The 15,769-nt window shown below is 46.6% G+C and overlaps 1 protein-coding gene across 4 annotated transcripts in view; it reads left to right on the top strand.

Moving 5' to 3' along the window:
• Positions 1–15,769, top strand: part of LOC146174295 (THAP domain-containing protein 1-like) — a 92,588-nt gene that overhangs the window by 22,942 nt on the left and 53,877 nt on the right. The window contains exons 4-5 of one of the 4 annotated variants that reach the window (XM_084585011.1): positions 7,060–7,140; positions 11,706–12,046. The exons of 1 other annotated variant lie outside the window; for it this stretch is intronic. In XM_084585011.1, coding sequence (XP_084441137.1) covers positions 7,060–7,140; positions 11,706–11,773 — 149 coding nt within the window. In that variant the 3' untranslated portion in view covers positions 11,774–12,046. Of the gene's footprint in view, positions 1–7,009; positions 8,127–11,705; positions 12,047–15,769 lie in introns of those variants that run through there. 2 more of the 4 variants (XM_084585010.1, XM_084585012.1) reach the window with 2 other exon arrangements.

Genomic DNA, 15,769 nt, shown 5'->3' with positions numbered 1-15,769 from the left:
CCACGGATTTGTCGTAGAGATTCTTCAGGGCGCGATTCGACACCCCGTCGGGGTCTGGCACCCATCTGCTGTGGAGGTTGTGAAGCGCCGTCCTGATCTCTTCTGCACTAAAGTCCTTATCCAATTCTACATTCGGATCCCCCTCTTATGGGCTATATTGTGCGGTTGAAGTGTGCCGTAAGTACTCCGTTCGTAACTGAACTGTCACTGCGTCTTCACCATTCTTCTCGAGCTCCCTGTGTAATAGTCGTGCGAGGCAGTTCTTCTGGTGGGACTTAGTCTTGGTTTCGTCCATCAGATACCTGAGCACGCTCCACGGTTTCCAGTTGTGTAGTTGGCCGTTGATTGCATTGCATAACTCATCCGATAGCTGCCGTTTGATTGTTCGGCAGTGCTCCTCGATGTTGCGGTTGATCTCCGCTATTTTCTTTCTGAGTCTCCGATTGAGTCTCTGTCCTTTCCACCTTGCCAGGACCGAATTCTTCGCCTTGATGAGATGCGCCAAGCGGCTGTCCATGTTGTCAGTTTCAACCTCAGTTTCAATGGTCTTGGTTCACGCTTTGGCATTTGCAACCAGTGAGCGGGTCCAGGCTTCGATGTCCGTGATCATATCTCCTGAAGACTGTTTTTGGTCTCGTTTCTTTCTGAAATCTTCCCAGTTGGTCCATTGGAATTTTTGCTTACTGCCCTGCGTCTTGTTCGGCGTCTAGACGTGCATTTCGACGATCATGTGGTTGCTCCGTAGGTTGGTCAATGTGTTTTTCCACGTGTGGCCGTCGCCCCGGTATTTCGGACAAATGTCAGGTCCGGGGTCGTGTCCCTGGTAGCGAAGTTACCGATCCTGGTCGGGTGCGCTGGGTCCATAAGTAACGTGAAGTCGAGTTCCTGTGCATCTTGCCTGCGTTGTCTGGTCGTGCTTATCCGTAACCCTATATAGTGTCTGCCACGTTGAAATCGCCCCGTGCAATCATTGTCTGGGACCCGGCAATCTTGAGCGTCTTCTGAAACAGTGCACAGAAGCGGTGGCGGTGTTTCGACGGGCTGCTGTATACATTCAATACGAATAGTCTTTGTTTCCTCTGCTTGGTGAGTAACAGTTCGATGAGAGTGTGTTCCAGCTGGATGCCACTTAATTTGTGTTCAACGAATGTGAGACTCTTCCTAACGTGGGTGCATACACCCCTCCCCTTGATTTTGCTGTCGTGCATTTTGTAGCCAGTTAAGGTAGCCGCTTTGATGAGTGCTTTTGGAGTAATATTACGTCCGCTTTACATGTTGCGTGCGTGATGTGTTGCTGTAGAACCGCCTTTTTGCCGGCGAAGCCACGGCAGGTCCACTGCCATATTACTATTCCTTGATTATTGTTAGCCATGTTGATGCTGAAGCGAGTTGTCCAGCTACCCTTGATGGTGGCTCGGTTTCGCATCACTGCTAGCCGGTATGTGTCCGTGTTGCATGAATATGGAGTGATTCAATATTGTCGGCATGTTGCCTTCAAAGTTAGTGGTCCTGTTTGCTAGCCCGAGGACTGTTGCGTGTAGGGTCTCATGGTACTTTGGATGGTGCACAGCATTGTCTTGATGTTTGTAATTTCCGCTTGAGCCTAGCTCTCGAAACCGCCCTCGTGCTGTTGTTGTATCGCCCGTTTCTTCGTGGTAGGTGCGTCCGCGTCAGGAATGCTCACTGGCACCTGCTGTTCCACGATCTGTTTGTTTTGTTCCACCATGGCGTGGTCGCGTCTGAGTCCTTGCATCTCCCGCATGTGCTTTTTGACTAGTTCGTGCATTACCGCGTTTTCTTTTTGTATTTCTGCATTCTCTTTCCTGAGCGCCTCTAAAATATCATTATCAGTTTTGTGAATTTGCCGATTTTGCTCTGGGACTGCAGGCGCTGTTATGACCCCCTCCCGTGTGGTGTCCCGGACAGTATCCGACTAGCTCACCTTGTCTCCGGGAGTTGGTGTCGTGGATCTCGATGTTTTCTGATAGCAGCTGTACCTTTGCCGGCTGCGGGAGCAGGATCTGTCACGCGAACTCGACGTGAATCTGAGTCTGGGCGGCTGGATGGGTGGGAAGTCTTGCTGCGTCAGTTAGGCATGTGCGTTTTGGCGTTCCCATCGTCGCCTGCGAATTACGTACGGAGTCTTGTACCTTGCTTTGCAGGTCTTGTCAGATGTCATGTGAGTGCCGCCGCACAGGTTACACTTGGGCGAGCATTGGTGTCCCTGGTCGGGGTTGCGGTCTCCGCATCTCCTTGAAATGCAGTTGGCGGGATTTGGGCAAACGTCCTTGTGGTGGCTGAGGCATCCGCACTGGTAACAGATGTCAATTTTCTTGCGATACAACGTTCAACGGACGAGTGTTGCGTCATACCTGACGATGTTAGGCTCTTTGTGTCCGTCGAAGACAATGACAACCGTGGTCGTAGTGCCTATGCGTTTGGCCACCAGTGCCAGTGTGTTTCTTGGGTTTATGATGTTCTCGTCCAGTGCTTGTGGTCCGTGGTCAATGGGGATGCCGTGAATCACTCCCTTGGTTGTATTATCGGGTGCCGTTTCATACGCGTTGACTGCGTGAGGTTTTCCTTGGATGGGAATTTGCAGCATTTTGGCATAGTGGTCCACGTTCTTTCTTTTTTGTGTGCTGACAACGACGATGCTCTGGTGTATGTTTGGACAGACCGCGTCTTCTGCACCTTCGTCTCCTGTTATGCTGGCAGCTGCGAAGATTGCTGCGGTGACCGTCGGGGTGCCAACCTTAAAGATGTCGAGGCCACCCTTTGGTTTAACTATGATTTTGATTTCCTCCTTCAGTAGTCTGGGCATGCGTCCCACATTGATAACCTTTCCCTTGACACGCTTGGGTTTCATACCTTGCTGCCCGGTGTCTGTCACATGCGTTCTTGCACCAATGTTGTGTGTCGAATTCGCACTGTGGTCTCGAGGTTTCGAACGCAGCGCTCTGGCGGTCTTCTATCTGGCTTCTTTGGTAATTTCGTCGGTGGGAATCTTTTCCCCCATCACTTGCACTTTCATTCTTGAGTCACGTGTGTCGGCTTGGGCCGCTTCGTTCAAAACAGTCCTTACACGTGTCACCGCGTCCGTCGGCGGCGTGCAGCTGTTGTGCCAGCTAGGCCTAGTGTCTGGCGTACACGCCTAGGCCCAATGAGGCTACGTCGTGGTCGGAGCGCAGAAAATTCAGTATCTCGGTCTTTAGCTGAATTTGACACATAGTCTGCCAACAAGTGGCGTGCCTGTTTGTGAATGGACAGCCAAAACCGTATCGACATCCTGCAGTTGCAGCATGGAGGAAGGAAAGACCTTAGGAGAGGCCCTGACGTTACTTTTTTGAAGCTGGCGCGGCCGCGCCGCGACAGGATGCTGCAATGTTTCTCCTCCGCCTTTACTCTCTGCATTTTCTATCTTCGCGACGCTCACATACCTCGGCCACTAGCAACGCTGTTGCTAGTTGCCGTTGCGCATGGCCCGACTTGGCTAACCCTAAATTTTGACGTCATTTCCGCCACACTTTCTCCAATGCATTGGGAATTGCAAAGGCCTCTCCTAAGTTACTTCCTTCCTCCATGAGTTGCTGGCAGTTTTTTTTTTCCATCCCAAACGCATTTAACTTCGCTTGCTCACTTTCGTTCGACCTATGAGAGTATAAAATGCCTCTTTAGCAATGAATAACAGCATGTGGAAGCAGTTTATAGTGGCTTTTCAGAAAAAGTGATGTTCGTTGAAGCGAACGGCAACATGGCCGCTCTCTTAGCGACAGTTCTGCGGTTTGGTGTGCATTTTCTCGGACAAGATCAGCTGTTCACATGCAGCCTTTTAAGAAATGTTGCGTAAGCAACACGCTTGGCGGAATTAGATGACACTCTCGAAGGTGGCGAGCAGCTAAGAGTTATCTTCTGACAATGCTGCTGAAAGTTTGGAGTGAGATCGTAGCTCCGGTGATGCAGAGGCACAGCTGATATAAATATATGCGCTCCTCCACATTTTCTTTTTCTTGTTTTATTTTATTTTTTTACTTTAAGGTAAGGGGCTCGACCTATACAGTCGAACCAGGATATATCGAACTCGAAGCGGATCGCGAAATAGTTCGATATATCGATAATTCGATATGCAGAAATCGGCTTGGGATGGCACTTACGATGCGAAAAAACGATACCGTATTTGTCGCATAATCAACTCACTCGCATAATGAACCGACCCTCCACTTTTGCACTTGAGAATATTAAAAAAAAAAATAATAAGCGTTAAGGCCAGCTCGCTCCAGCGACGAGCGGCAGCGACAGAGCAAAAGATTGCCAACTTGTTGGAACTGCGTCCCTCTGGCGCTTGAGCCACCGCGGCAGCTCAAAACAAAATTTCTGTCGCCGCGGCAGAATCGCCAGCGTTTTCGCTTGCATGTCGCACTCTGTTTCGGTCGTCTCATCCACAGCTCATTTCTTGGCAGCGTGCTAAGATGCTGCGCAGCGATAACGTCACGGCGTGTTTTTTTGGTAGCTCCTGCGGCGGCGGGGAGCGAACTTGGCAGACTGCCCGTAATGGCTTGATTGCACAAGCCTGGTTCGATTTATCACGCCGCGCTTGGGGCGGGCATAGTCCACTGCCACAAAATAATTGGAAAGAGTGATACAGTAGCTGCAAATGCTGTTTGAAGCGAAAAATGCTAAAAGCCGGTGTCATGATCGCAGCTGACGTTTGCTTTCGTTGATTCATACATTCAAGAGTAAACAACGCCCACACACAAAAAAAGAAGCAAATGTCGCTTCGTAACGCCATATCTTACGCTACGCTGCACGTACAGCACAACAATAAAAATATACAAATCTCGCAAAAACAAAGAATAGATCTGCCGCTTCTTAACTTCCGCAGGCGCCATAGCCACGTCAGCCGCCGCGCGCAGAGGGTTCGCAACACATGCTGGAGAAAGCGTCTGATGTTCTGTCTGAAAACAGGCTGAGCTGGCTTTGCGCATGCTTAGCGCGTGCTACTGCGAACGAAGGCCGGGAAAGAGGAAGGAGAGAGATAGCTCGGCAAAAGAATGGGCACACCCTTGCGCATCGTTCTGCCGCGTTTTTCCCGTCTCGTTCCCACCGGTTCTCTCTGGTTCATTCACGCACATGGCTTGCAAACCTCACGTGCTGGCGCGCGGGAAGCGATAACCGCAGATGCGCGTGCCTTTCGAGAATGGGCGCGGGCGCTGCCCTAGCCGAACTGTCCCCTCTCATTACTTCCGCGCGTGGCTTGAAAACGTCACGCGGCAATAGGTCGAGGATGATGAGACCGTCTTTGGGAAAGGCATTTTTCAGTGCGTGGTGCGGAGTTCGATATATCGAAGGACCGGTGAAATTGAGTTCGATATATGACGCGGCTTTCCTATACTTTTACATGGGATTTTCAAGGGGATATTCCGTGAGTTCGATATAACCAAAATTCGATATATCTGGGTTCGATATATCCAGGTTTGACTGTATTCCCACTTGACCTATAATACGGGTTATATGGTACTCTCCTGTGGTGAAAATAAAGAAGCATATGGTTGATGTAAGGGTTCGTGCTGACTTCGATTGCTTATTCATTCCAGGCTGCCACAGTTGTACTGGCAACTAGTAGTATTGCTTGCTTTTTGTTTATTTTTACCCTCAGAGCCATACAATCGTTTCAGAGGGGATTGGTCAGAAAGAAATGCGGCATAAACAGTGTAAAAAATGAGTGCCTAAATAATGGAGTCCATATACACAATCTTAGGTACAAAATTGACAATAACTTTATTAGTATAGATAAAAATGGCAGTGCTCATACAGTGCAAGCTAAAACTTTGCGAAAATCCTTTTTGTCAGTAATAGCAATGATTCATTTGGAAGATCATTTCATTCTTTAGAATTGAGGGGAGGAAATGGGCGTAAGAAAGAATCTGTTTTGCTGTTTTGCATAAGGGTATGGATATTTGTAGGGATGATTAATGCAATGATTTGTGTAATAGGCTCTACGAAATAAATGATTGTGTGAGGTGGAATGATAATATAATATGCGGAATAGGGTTAGCAGCAAACTTTTTGTCATGAAGCCAATGATGGAAGACTCAAATTAGTTTTTATTTCTGTGATACTTGCTCCTTGGTTAAAGTTAGAAGGAGTGAAACTAAAGATGGATGTTTTGTGAAGCAAAAGCTGACCTGACTACAAGTTGCGACTAACCTATCTATATTTGATGCAAAGCCGCAATGCCAGTGACACAAGGCAGATGTTGATTTAGTTTTTATAGTAGATAGTAGTTGGCTCAGTTCTACAGATAGACTGTCAACTGTTCAGACATTTTGTTACTGACGAAGGTAGTCATTTCAAGTGCAGTGCTGGTTGCTTTGCATTTATGCATCATATCGATAATTGTTGTATACTCAGTTTATGGTTAGAAGAGTTACTGTATGCGCTCATGATACGACTCCTGTCAATTATGACCAGAATGGGAGTTTCTGAGCAATCACTTATAGTGCATTTTCTGCCAATAAACCCGCATATATCAAAGAATGGCTTTCACCTAACACTCACATGCACTGTCAGTAGCAGAAGTTCAATTGATACGGTGTCTTGGTCTAAAAATTATTGCAGCGCTGTTCTGCCACTGAATTTTCCAGTCACTGCATTGAAATCGTCTCTTTCCTCTGACCAACATCTCATAAATCAGCTTATGCAAGGGGATTTAATTTTTTAAAAATACTTTTTGTTGGTGCTTGAAATTCGAAGGTGCTGCTCATGTTTGGTGAGTTGACAGGGAACCACTATGAAAGGCATTTCAGAAAAACGTCATAACTAAAATGATAAAGACGCACTAGTGTACAAAGGCTGTTTGTCATGTTTATTATTGTAGTTTGTATTGGAATTTCATGCCGGTGCATTCATGTCATGTAGGATCTCATTGTACCTATTGGTCTTTGCACGGTGTCATTAGATGTGTTGGTGCTGGCATGTTCTTTTTCTGCACTCCGTTTTTTCACAAAAGGAGCTGGGGTGAATGCCACCGGTGCTGAGATGCCTTATCCTCCCATGCAGCTGTGAAGCCTTTGGAAGACAATGACTCCCAGACCGAAATCCAGGTCCACCTGCTCAGACACGAGCCTCAGACAGTGGGTTGTAAGTATGACGCCAGGTATCATCGCCCCGCCGTGCTGGTGCAGTGGTTGGGGCGCTCGACTACTGTGCCCAAGAAGGCCGGATTGAATCCCGGCCGTGGCGGCCGCTTTTCGATGAATTCGACAAGCAAGACGCTCGTTTGCTGTGCGATGTCAGTGCACGTTAAAGAGCACTATGTCCAATTATAGTTCTCTTTTTAAGGTGGGGGTTGCACTCCGGCAGCGCGAATGAGCCATTTTAGGCAATGTTTGCGCGAGCATTCTGCGCATTGTTCTTTTTCGAACATCACAATGTAGGCATCATTCGAAAGCTTAATATGATGCAATGATGCATGCTGCTTTAGTGTGCCAGCGTTATCAACTCCATAAGCCGTGGTATTGCAGATGACAAATTCGGTAGCATCATTGATAACCCTACTTCGGATTACTTTTCTGAAGAAACTACTGCACTTACGACAGTTTCCTTTGGCCTGCATATAGAATGGGTATTTATTTTGTAGATTGGAAGGCATAACTGTTTTAATTTAATCAGTATTTGATCGTCAGCCTTTTAAACATGGCAAAGTTTGGCTATTTTGGGCATGAATATTTGCTCTCTCTCAAGGTGCACAGCAGCAAAATTTTTGCCACTTCGGGCGTACATTATGCTAGTTCAGTGTACGAAGTTTCATCGAAATTTATTCGCTAGTTTGTTTTTTATTGCCTTTCCAATTTGAAGATTTCCGTAATGCGGCCTCACATCGCATAGCTTGACTAGAAAATCTGCTCAATCTACAGCCTAGGAATTATGCATGGCAAAACTAGAATAGTTCTTGGAGTGTGTAAGCATGAATTGCACTTTATACATTTGGCACGATTATACTGAGCCTTCAAATATCAATTTTTCCTATGCGACATTCAATCGAAAAGGCCACCTTACTCAACAACATGAGCCTTGTTTGAGTCGGCTTCCTTTTAATATTGTTACTGTAAAATAAAGTTAAAATAACAAGCACTAACCATGGTGATAATTAGTATTAGCACCTGTAATCACTCAAATGTTTTTTACTGCTAGCGTCATCTAGGCAAAAGCAGCAAAACTTTGAGTTCATTCGCGTGCATGACTACACTCTTCAAACTATTGAAGCCAGTCATCTCTCTGCGGTATAACTACTTTTGTGCTGTGAAGCATTTTGCTTGTTGCTATTTGCATTGCTGTTTGTGAGGTGAGTCAGTGCGAGGTGCAGTGAGTATCATTGCCTGGCTTGAATCACTACGACGGCAGTGTTATTGCAACGCCTTGGGTGGGAGTCAACGACCGGCTTTAAGGACATCGAGGAAACGACGGGCGCACCTAAGAACTGCGCACTTGAGCCGCAGTAGGTAAGCCTTCTTTTGCATTCTTCGTCCCATTTGCAGCATTATCTTCATGCACATACTGTAATTACTCGCATAGTTTACTTACTTGCATAATGAACCCACTTTTGTCTTGAGATTTACGCACTAGATTTTATTACCGTAGTTTCGCGTTGCCGCAGCGCAGACCATGGCAGCTCACTGATAACATTACGCAGTATTTGGACGAGAGCGCCTGCGGGTATGGCGCGCTCGGCGAACTTGGCTGTGAGCCCTTGGCAGAAGTGGGGATGGCTTGCTCAGTTCACTGATGTGCGCCATGTGGGCCTAAAAAGTCAGCGAGTGCTCGGGGTTCGGAGAGGTGAAATGCTATGGAGGAAGCAAGACCTCGAGCCCTGCAAGCGGTTTTTCGAACTCGAGATCGAGAGTAAATACCCAACCTCTATCAAACAAACCATATCTAACATCACATTGTAACCGTCCTGCGCTGTAACCGTCATGTCGGCACGATTGGTTATCACCATCGACCAATCCATCGTATTTCGCCGTGATGCAGCAAACACCTTAGAAGGGAACAATGCTGAACATTGGCGACGCGAACGCGGCTGACCGCCCGGTTTTGTTGATGTATGGGTGTACGCGATTTGCTGCGATTCTGCTGCAGTAATCTGCGATTTGCTGATGACATTGTCTTGCTAAGCAACTCGGGGGATGAACTGCAAATAATGATTGATGTCCTAGACAGGAAAAGTAGAAAGGTAGGCTTGAAAATCAATATGCAGAAGACTAAGGTAATGTTCAACAGCCTCGGGAAGGAACACCAGTTTACATTAGGTAGCGAAATACTGGAAGTAGTAGGCGAATATGTCTACATAGGACAGGTAGTAACCGCAGATCCGGACCACGAAAAGGAAATAAGAAGAATAAGATTGGGATGGAGCGCATTTGGCAAGCACTCGCAGATTACGACTAGCAGCTTACTGGTATCGCTCAAGAGGAAAGCATACAACAGTTGCATCTTGCCTGTACTCACCTGTGGGGCTGAAACGTGGAGGCTAACCAAGAGAGTTCTACTTAAGTTAAGGACAACTCAGAGGGCTATGGAACGAAAAATGGTAGGGGTAACATTAAGAGATAGAAAGCGTGCAGAGTGGGTCAGAGAAATAACTCAAGTTACCGACATTCTAGTAGAAATTAAGAAGAAATGGACATGGGCAGGACATGTAGTGCGAAGAGAGGATAAGCGATGGTCGCTGAGGGTTGGTTGGTTGGTTTATAGGAAGGGAAAGGCACAGTATCTGTCACACTTGCTCTGTGGACACCTGAACCGCGCCGTAAGGGAAGGGATGAAGGTGGGAGTGAAAGTGGATAGAGAGAAAGGGGAGCCGTAGTGGAGGGCTACGGGTAATTTCGACCACCTGGGGATCTTTAACGTGCGCTGACATCGCACAGCACACGGACGCCACTTCGTTTCGCCTCCATCGAAACGCAGCCGCCGTGGTCGGGTTCGAACCCGGGAACTCCGGCACAGTAGTCGAGGGTAACAAACTGGATTCCAGGGGAAGGAAAGCGTAGCAGGGGGCGGCAGAAAGTTAGGTGGGCGGATCAGATTAAGAAGTTCGCAGGGGTCAAGTGGAGGCAGCTAGCACAGAACCGGGTTAAGCGGAAAAATATGGGAGAGGCCTTCGCCCTGCAGTGGGTATAATCAGGCTGATGATGATGATGGGTGTACGCATGGACGGGTGAGCAGGCGGTTTCAAACTATTGTTTACGCATGTACTCGGCATGTCTGCGTTATTTCTAAGCATCGACGTTTGAGGATTGGGTACGTCAAATGAATAAAACTTCTTGGATATCTGTGCATTTAGGAAGCATATTTTTGCGTGTTTTACTACTTGCCCATCCATTTTGCTAAAGATATAAATATGGTTTAAAATAATAATATAAAAAAATTGTATATCTCATTACTACTAGTGTATTTGGACACAGGCTCGACACCCCGGCTAACCATGCGTTTGGGGGGAGGAGAGGAAAACCTGCTTCTGGGCTTCTATGTCAGGCTAGCAATAGGCTGCTCATTTTTCTGCACTCCATGCCTTGTTTTGCCTCATAACTGTGAGCACACTTGTCCACAGGTATGACTTGCAGCAAGCATGAAATGGAATCTTAGCACATATTTGCATTGTTAGCATTGCTTTCCTCAGTGTTGTAGCTTGTGATACCACAATGTATAAAAAAGAAAGCAGTGAGGAAAGCATTTATAGGAAGTCAGACATGGGCTCTTGCTCATATACAAACATGCTTGTGTTCCTCCTTGGCAATAGTCTTTCGTGTTGTAGTCCTAACGTAAAACTTGTGCTCAGGCATGGGAAAGCAGTCATATATTGTATACGATGCCACAACCTTTCAAACAGCAGAATCTGTAAAGACACTTTTGCAAATTTCTTTTTTTGCTTGCAGAGATAACTGAAACTGCTGTTGAGCCACAAATCATGTATTTGAGAGGCATTTTTGTGCATTCAAACAGTAAAAGTGACAATGACAAAGTAGTAGAGTAAACATGAGGCACTGACTCTAGATAGTGGCATCACAGAAGCAGGCAGTAGACATTGAGTAGAGGATTGATACCATTTCTCTTTGGGTCATTTGTTGCTGCACTCTTACTTATAACTAACTGACAGCTGTGTAATCTATAAACAAAAGTTGGACCCCTCCTTCCACCAAATAGAAGCCTGAAGCTTAGGTCGCCAACTGCCAATTTCTCCTCTGTGGAATGTCAGGCTTTGTACTTAAACAGACCACTTGACAGAATGGGACATAAGTATTCATTGTGTATAGGAACAATGCACAGGGAATGCTCTTTGAGGAAGTCCACCACATGCAAGCTGCTGGTGTGGAAGCACAGGGCTTGCATTTGGTCGTGACGTCACTTGGAGATTTGTACCACGTAAGCTGCTGGTGTGGAAGCACAGGGCTTGCATTTGGTCGTGACGTCACTTGGAGATTTGTACCACGTAAGCTGCTGGTGTGGAAGCACAGGGCTTGCATTTGGTCGTGACGTCACTTGGAGATATGTACCACGTGCCTTCTGTCAACCTGTCTTTTTGTACTTGTCATTTGCATTTCGAAAGCATGAACGACCTACTAACGTGCACTTCTACCAATGTTTGTGCACCATGCCTTGTGTGTGGTCATTTCTTTACTCATGAGATCCACCTGCTCTGTTTCCAGCATTGGAAGAACGTGCTCATGGATTACATGCTCAAAGCTGGCCAGGAGGAGCAAATGCTGGCTGCTGAAGCAGGTGAGTTCTGTGAGGATCAGACCACCCCATGCATTGCCGTGGTAGTTGATGGCAGCTGGTCACACAGAAGCCATGGCCACAGATATTCAGCAAATTCTGGGGTTGCAGTAGTCATTGGAGAATGCACGCAGAAACTGCTTTACCTGGGTGTGAGAAACTGTGTGGTACCTGTGAGCACTACACAAGGGAACAGAAGGAGGTCAAAGAGCATGCTTGCTACAAAAATTGAACTGCAAACTCAGGTATTATGAAGGCTGATATCATTGTGGAAGGGTTCAAAATGAGCAGAGAGATGCATGGCCTGGAATACCATACCTTCATATGAGATATTGATTTTTTTCTACAACCAAGTCAGTACCAAGGTAGAGTGCGGTCTTTATAAAGAAGAGTGAGTGTGCCAATCATTCAGTGAAATGTTAAACAACTCAGCTCTACGGTGTTGTGAAAGAGTGCAGAGGAAGTGCCGGCATTCTAAGTGGGCCTAGGATAAAGCGCATCAAGAATGGTACCCGCAAGGCAATCAGCCACTATGCCCACTCCCTGAGGGAGTTTCAAGGTTCTCAAGAGGACAGGCAAGAGCCGATAATGCAGAGCACATGAGATCTGAGAGCTGACCTTTTGAATGGGCCAAGTCATGTGTTTGGCTGCCATAGCAAATGCAAAAGCTACTTTTGTGATGGAACAAAGGGTGAAAATACCTGGGAGTGCATTCCTCAGATGCTCAATGTGAAGATAATGACTGCAGCAAACATTATTCCTGATAAGGCTGCCTGCCTTGTGACAGGAGACAAGCAACCTTGCTGAAAACTGCGTTTCTTGCTACCAAGTTTTCAGGGGGCAAACAGATAAACCACAGCCAGAAAGGTTCTTATGAGCATCAGTGTCAGGGTGCTGGACTAAGTTTTCAGCTGGGGCCTCAGTGGCATGACATAGCTACTAAGGCTGCAACTAAGGAGAGCCCGGTAGCAGTCATGAAAAAGCATATCGAAAAAAAGAGTGCAGAAAAGGTTGCATCGGAAGCAGCTTTTTGAGGACTGCAATCATCAAAAGCCTAGACGCAAAGACCCCACAGCCTGGGACTCTGATTCACTATAGGTCTAACTGTGGGCAGCCAGATATGCTGCCTGAGCAGTTCTCTGAAAAGACTGCAGATCTGCTTCAGAGCTTGCTGGTTGATCACAAAAAGCGTGAGCAAATAGAAGAGGCAACACGGGGTCAGGCTGAAAATCCAGCCTGGCATGCTGAGAGGCAGCATCGCCTTACAGCATCATACTTCCATGCTGTTTGTAAGAGGAAGGACTCTACGCCATGTGATGTACTTGTCAAGGGCCTCACAGACAGAAAGAGCTTCACAACTGCAGCTCCGGAGCATGGCAGACACCACGAGAAAGAAGCATTAAGCTTGTACAAAACAGATGCAAACTGAAGTACAGCCATGTGATCTTTTCGTAGACCTTGATCATGGTTTTCTGGCTGCTTCACCAGATGGTCTGGTTGGTGGTGATGGCATTGTGGAGGTAAAATGTCCATAAACAACAAAAGATCATGACCCACTTGAAGCTGCTCGAAAGATTTGTGGGAAAACACATCGCTACTACATGTCTTTTGCAGTGTCACCAATATTTTTATCAAATTCAGGGCTAGCTTCACATTACGAGACTGTTCTGTGATTTTGTTGTTTACACCACAAGAGGAATCCATGTGCAGCGGTTACGGCGAGATGACGATTTCTGGAGGAATAAAATACAGCAACTTCTGATTCGATTCTACAGAGACTGCATTCTTTCAGAAATCATTGACCCGCGAGTAACTCGCTGAACGGAAATACGCCGGCCAGAAACAATAGATTTGCCATTGAACAAGCGCAACTCAAAAAAGCCACTTCTAAGAGGAAGAAGGCAATGTCTTCACAGGAGTGAGCTTTGCATATTCGAAGCAGAGAAGGTGCAAATGGACAAAACAATGAAGGTACTTTGTTTGATAAGAGGGTTGGTTTAACCAGCTAGAACTGTATAATCACTGACGACTGTCATAATGCACCTCTTATGTTACACACTGCATGGCATTAAGTAGTTGGTTTAGCCAGGAAGAACTGTATAACCACTAAATGGCTGCCAAAATGCTCCTTCTCATGACATGCCCTGTGTGACAATGAGTAGTTGGTTCAACCAGAGAGTACTGTGTAACCACTACAATGACTGTCAAATGCTCCTCCTCGTGACATGCCGAGCATGACAATGAGTAGCTGGTTCAACCAGTGAGAACTGTCTAACCACTACGACTGTCAAAATGCTGCTCCTCGAGGCATACCCATGCGTAACTGAGTAGTTGGTTCAACCAGCGAGAACTGTGTAACCACTACAATGACTTTCAAAATGCTCCTCCTCGAGGCTTACCCATGCGTAACATTGAGTAGTTGGTTCAACCAGCGAGAGCTATGTAACCACTACAATGACTGTCTAAATGCACCTTCCCGAGACGTACCCATGCGTAACATTGAGTAGTTGGTTCAACCCACGAGAACTGTGTAACCTCTACAATGACTGCCAAAATGCTACTCCTCATGGCATGCCCTGTGTGACATTGAGTAGTTGGTTCAACCAGTGAGAACTGTGTAACCACTATAATGACTGTCTAAATGCTCCTGCCCGAGACGTACCCATGCGTATCATTGAGTAGATGTTCAACCCACGAGAACTGTGTAACCTCCACAATGACTGCCAAAATGCTCTTCCAGAGGCGTACGTATGCGTAACATTGAGTAGTTGGTTCAGCCAGCGCGAACTGTGTAACCATACAATGACTGCCAATATGCTCCTCCTCATGGCATGCCCTGCGTGACAATGAGTAGTTGGTTCAACCGGCAAGAACTGTGTAACAACTACAATGATTGCCAAAGTGCTCCGCATGGCATGCCCTGCGTGACAATGAGTAGTTGGTTCAACCAGCGAGAACTGTAACCACTACAATGACTGCCGAAATTCCCCTCTTTTAGACATATCCATGCTTAACATTGAGTAGTCGGTTCAAGCAGCGAGAACTGAGTAACCACTACAATGACTTTCAAAATGCTCTTCCAGAGGCGTACGTATGCGTAACATTGAGTAGTTGGTTCAACCAGCAAGAACTGTGTAACCACTACAATGACTACCAAAATGCTACTCCTCATGGCATGCCCTGTGTGACAATGAGTAGTTGGTTCAACCAGCGAGAACTGTGTAACCTCTACAATGACTGCCAATGTACTCTTCCCCGAGGCGTACACATGCATAACATTGAGTAGTTGGTTCAACCAACGAGAACTGTGTAACCACTACAATGACTGCCAAGATGCTGCTGCTCGAGGCGTACCCATGTATAACATTGATTGAGTAGTTGGTTGAACCAGTGAGAACTGTGTAACCACTACAGTGATTGAAAATGCTCCTTTCCGAGGCGTGCCTGTGCATAACGTTGAGTAGTTGGTTCAACCAGTGAGAACTGTGTAACCACTACAATGACTCGTAATGCTCCTCCTCGAGGCATACTTATGCGTAACATTGAGTAGTTGGTTTAACCAGCAAGAACTGTGTAACCACTACAATGACTGCCAAAATGCTACTCCTCATGGCATGCCCTGTGTGACAATGAGTAGTTGGTTCAACCAGCGACAACTGTGTAACCACTACAATGACTGTCAAACTGCTCCTCAAGACGTACCCATGCGTAGCATTGAGTAGTTGGTTCAACCAGCGCGAACTGTGTAACCACTACAATGACTGCCAATATGCTCCTCCTCATGGCATGCCCTGCGTGACAATGAGTAGTTGGTTCAACCAGTGAGAACTGTGTAACCACTGCAATGACTGCCAAAATGCTCCTCGAGGCGTACCCATGCGTAACATTGAGTAGTTGGTTCAACCAGCGAGAACTGTGTAACCACTACATTGACTGTCAAAATGCTCCTTTTCAATGTGTACCCATGCATAACATTGAGTAGTTGGTTCAACCA

The sequence above is a fragment of the Amblyomma maculatum genome, chromosome 11, assembly GCF_055883805.1.
Source record: "Amblyomma maculatum isolate TAMU_Amacu chromosome 11, ASM5588380v1, whole genome shotgun sequence".
NCBI lineage: Eukaryota > Metazoa > Arthropoda > Arachnida > Ixodida > Ixodidae > Amblyomma > Amblyomma maculatum.
The sequence above is the reverse complement of the archived record's forward strand: the minus strand, read 5'-3'. Positions and strand labels throughout refer to the sequence as shown.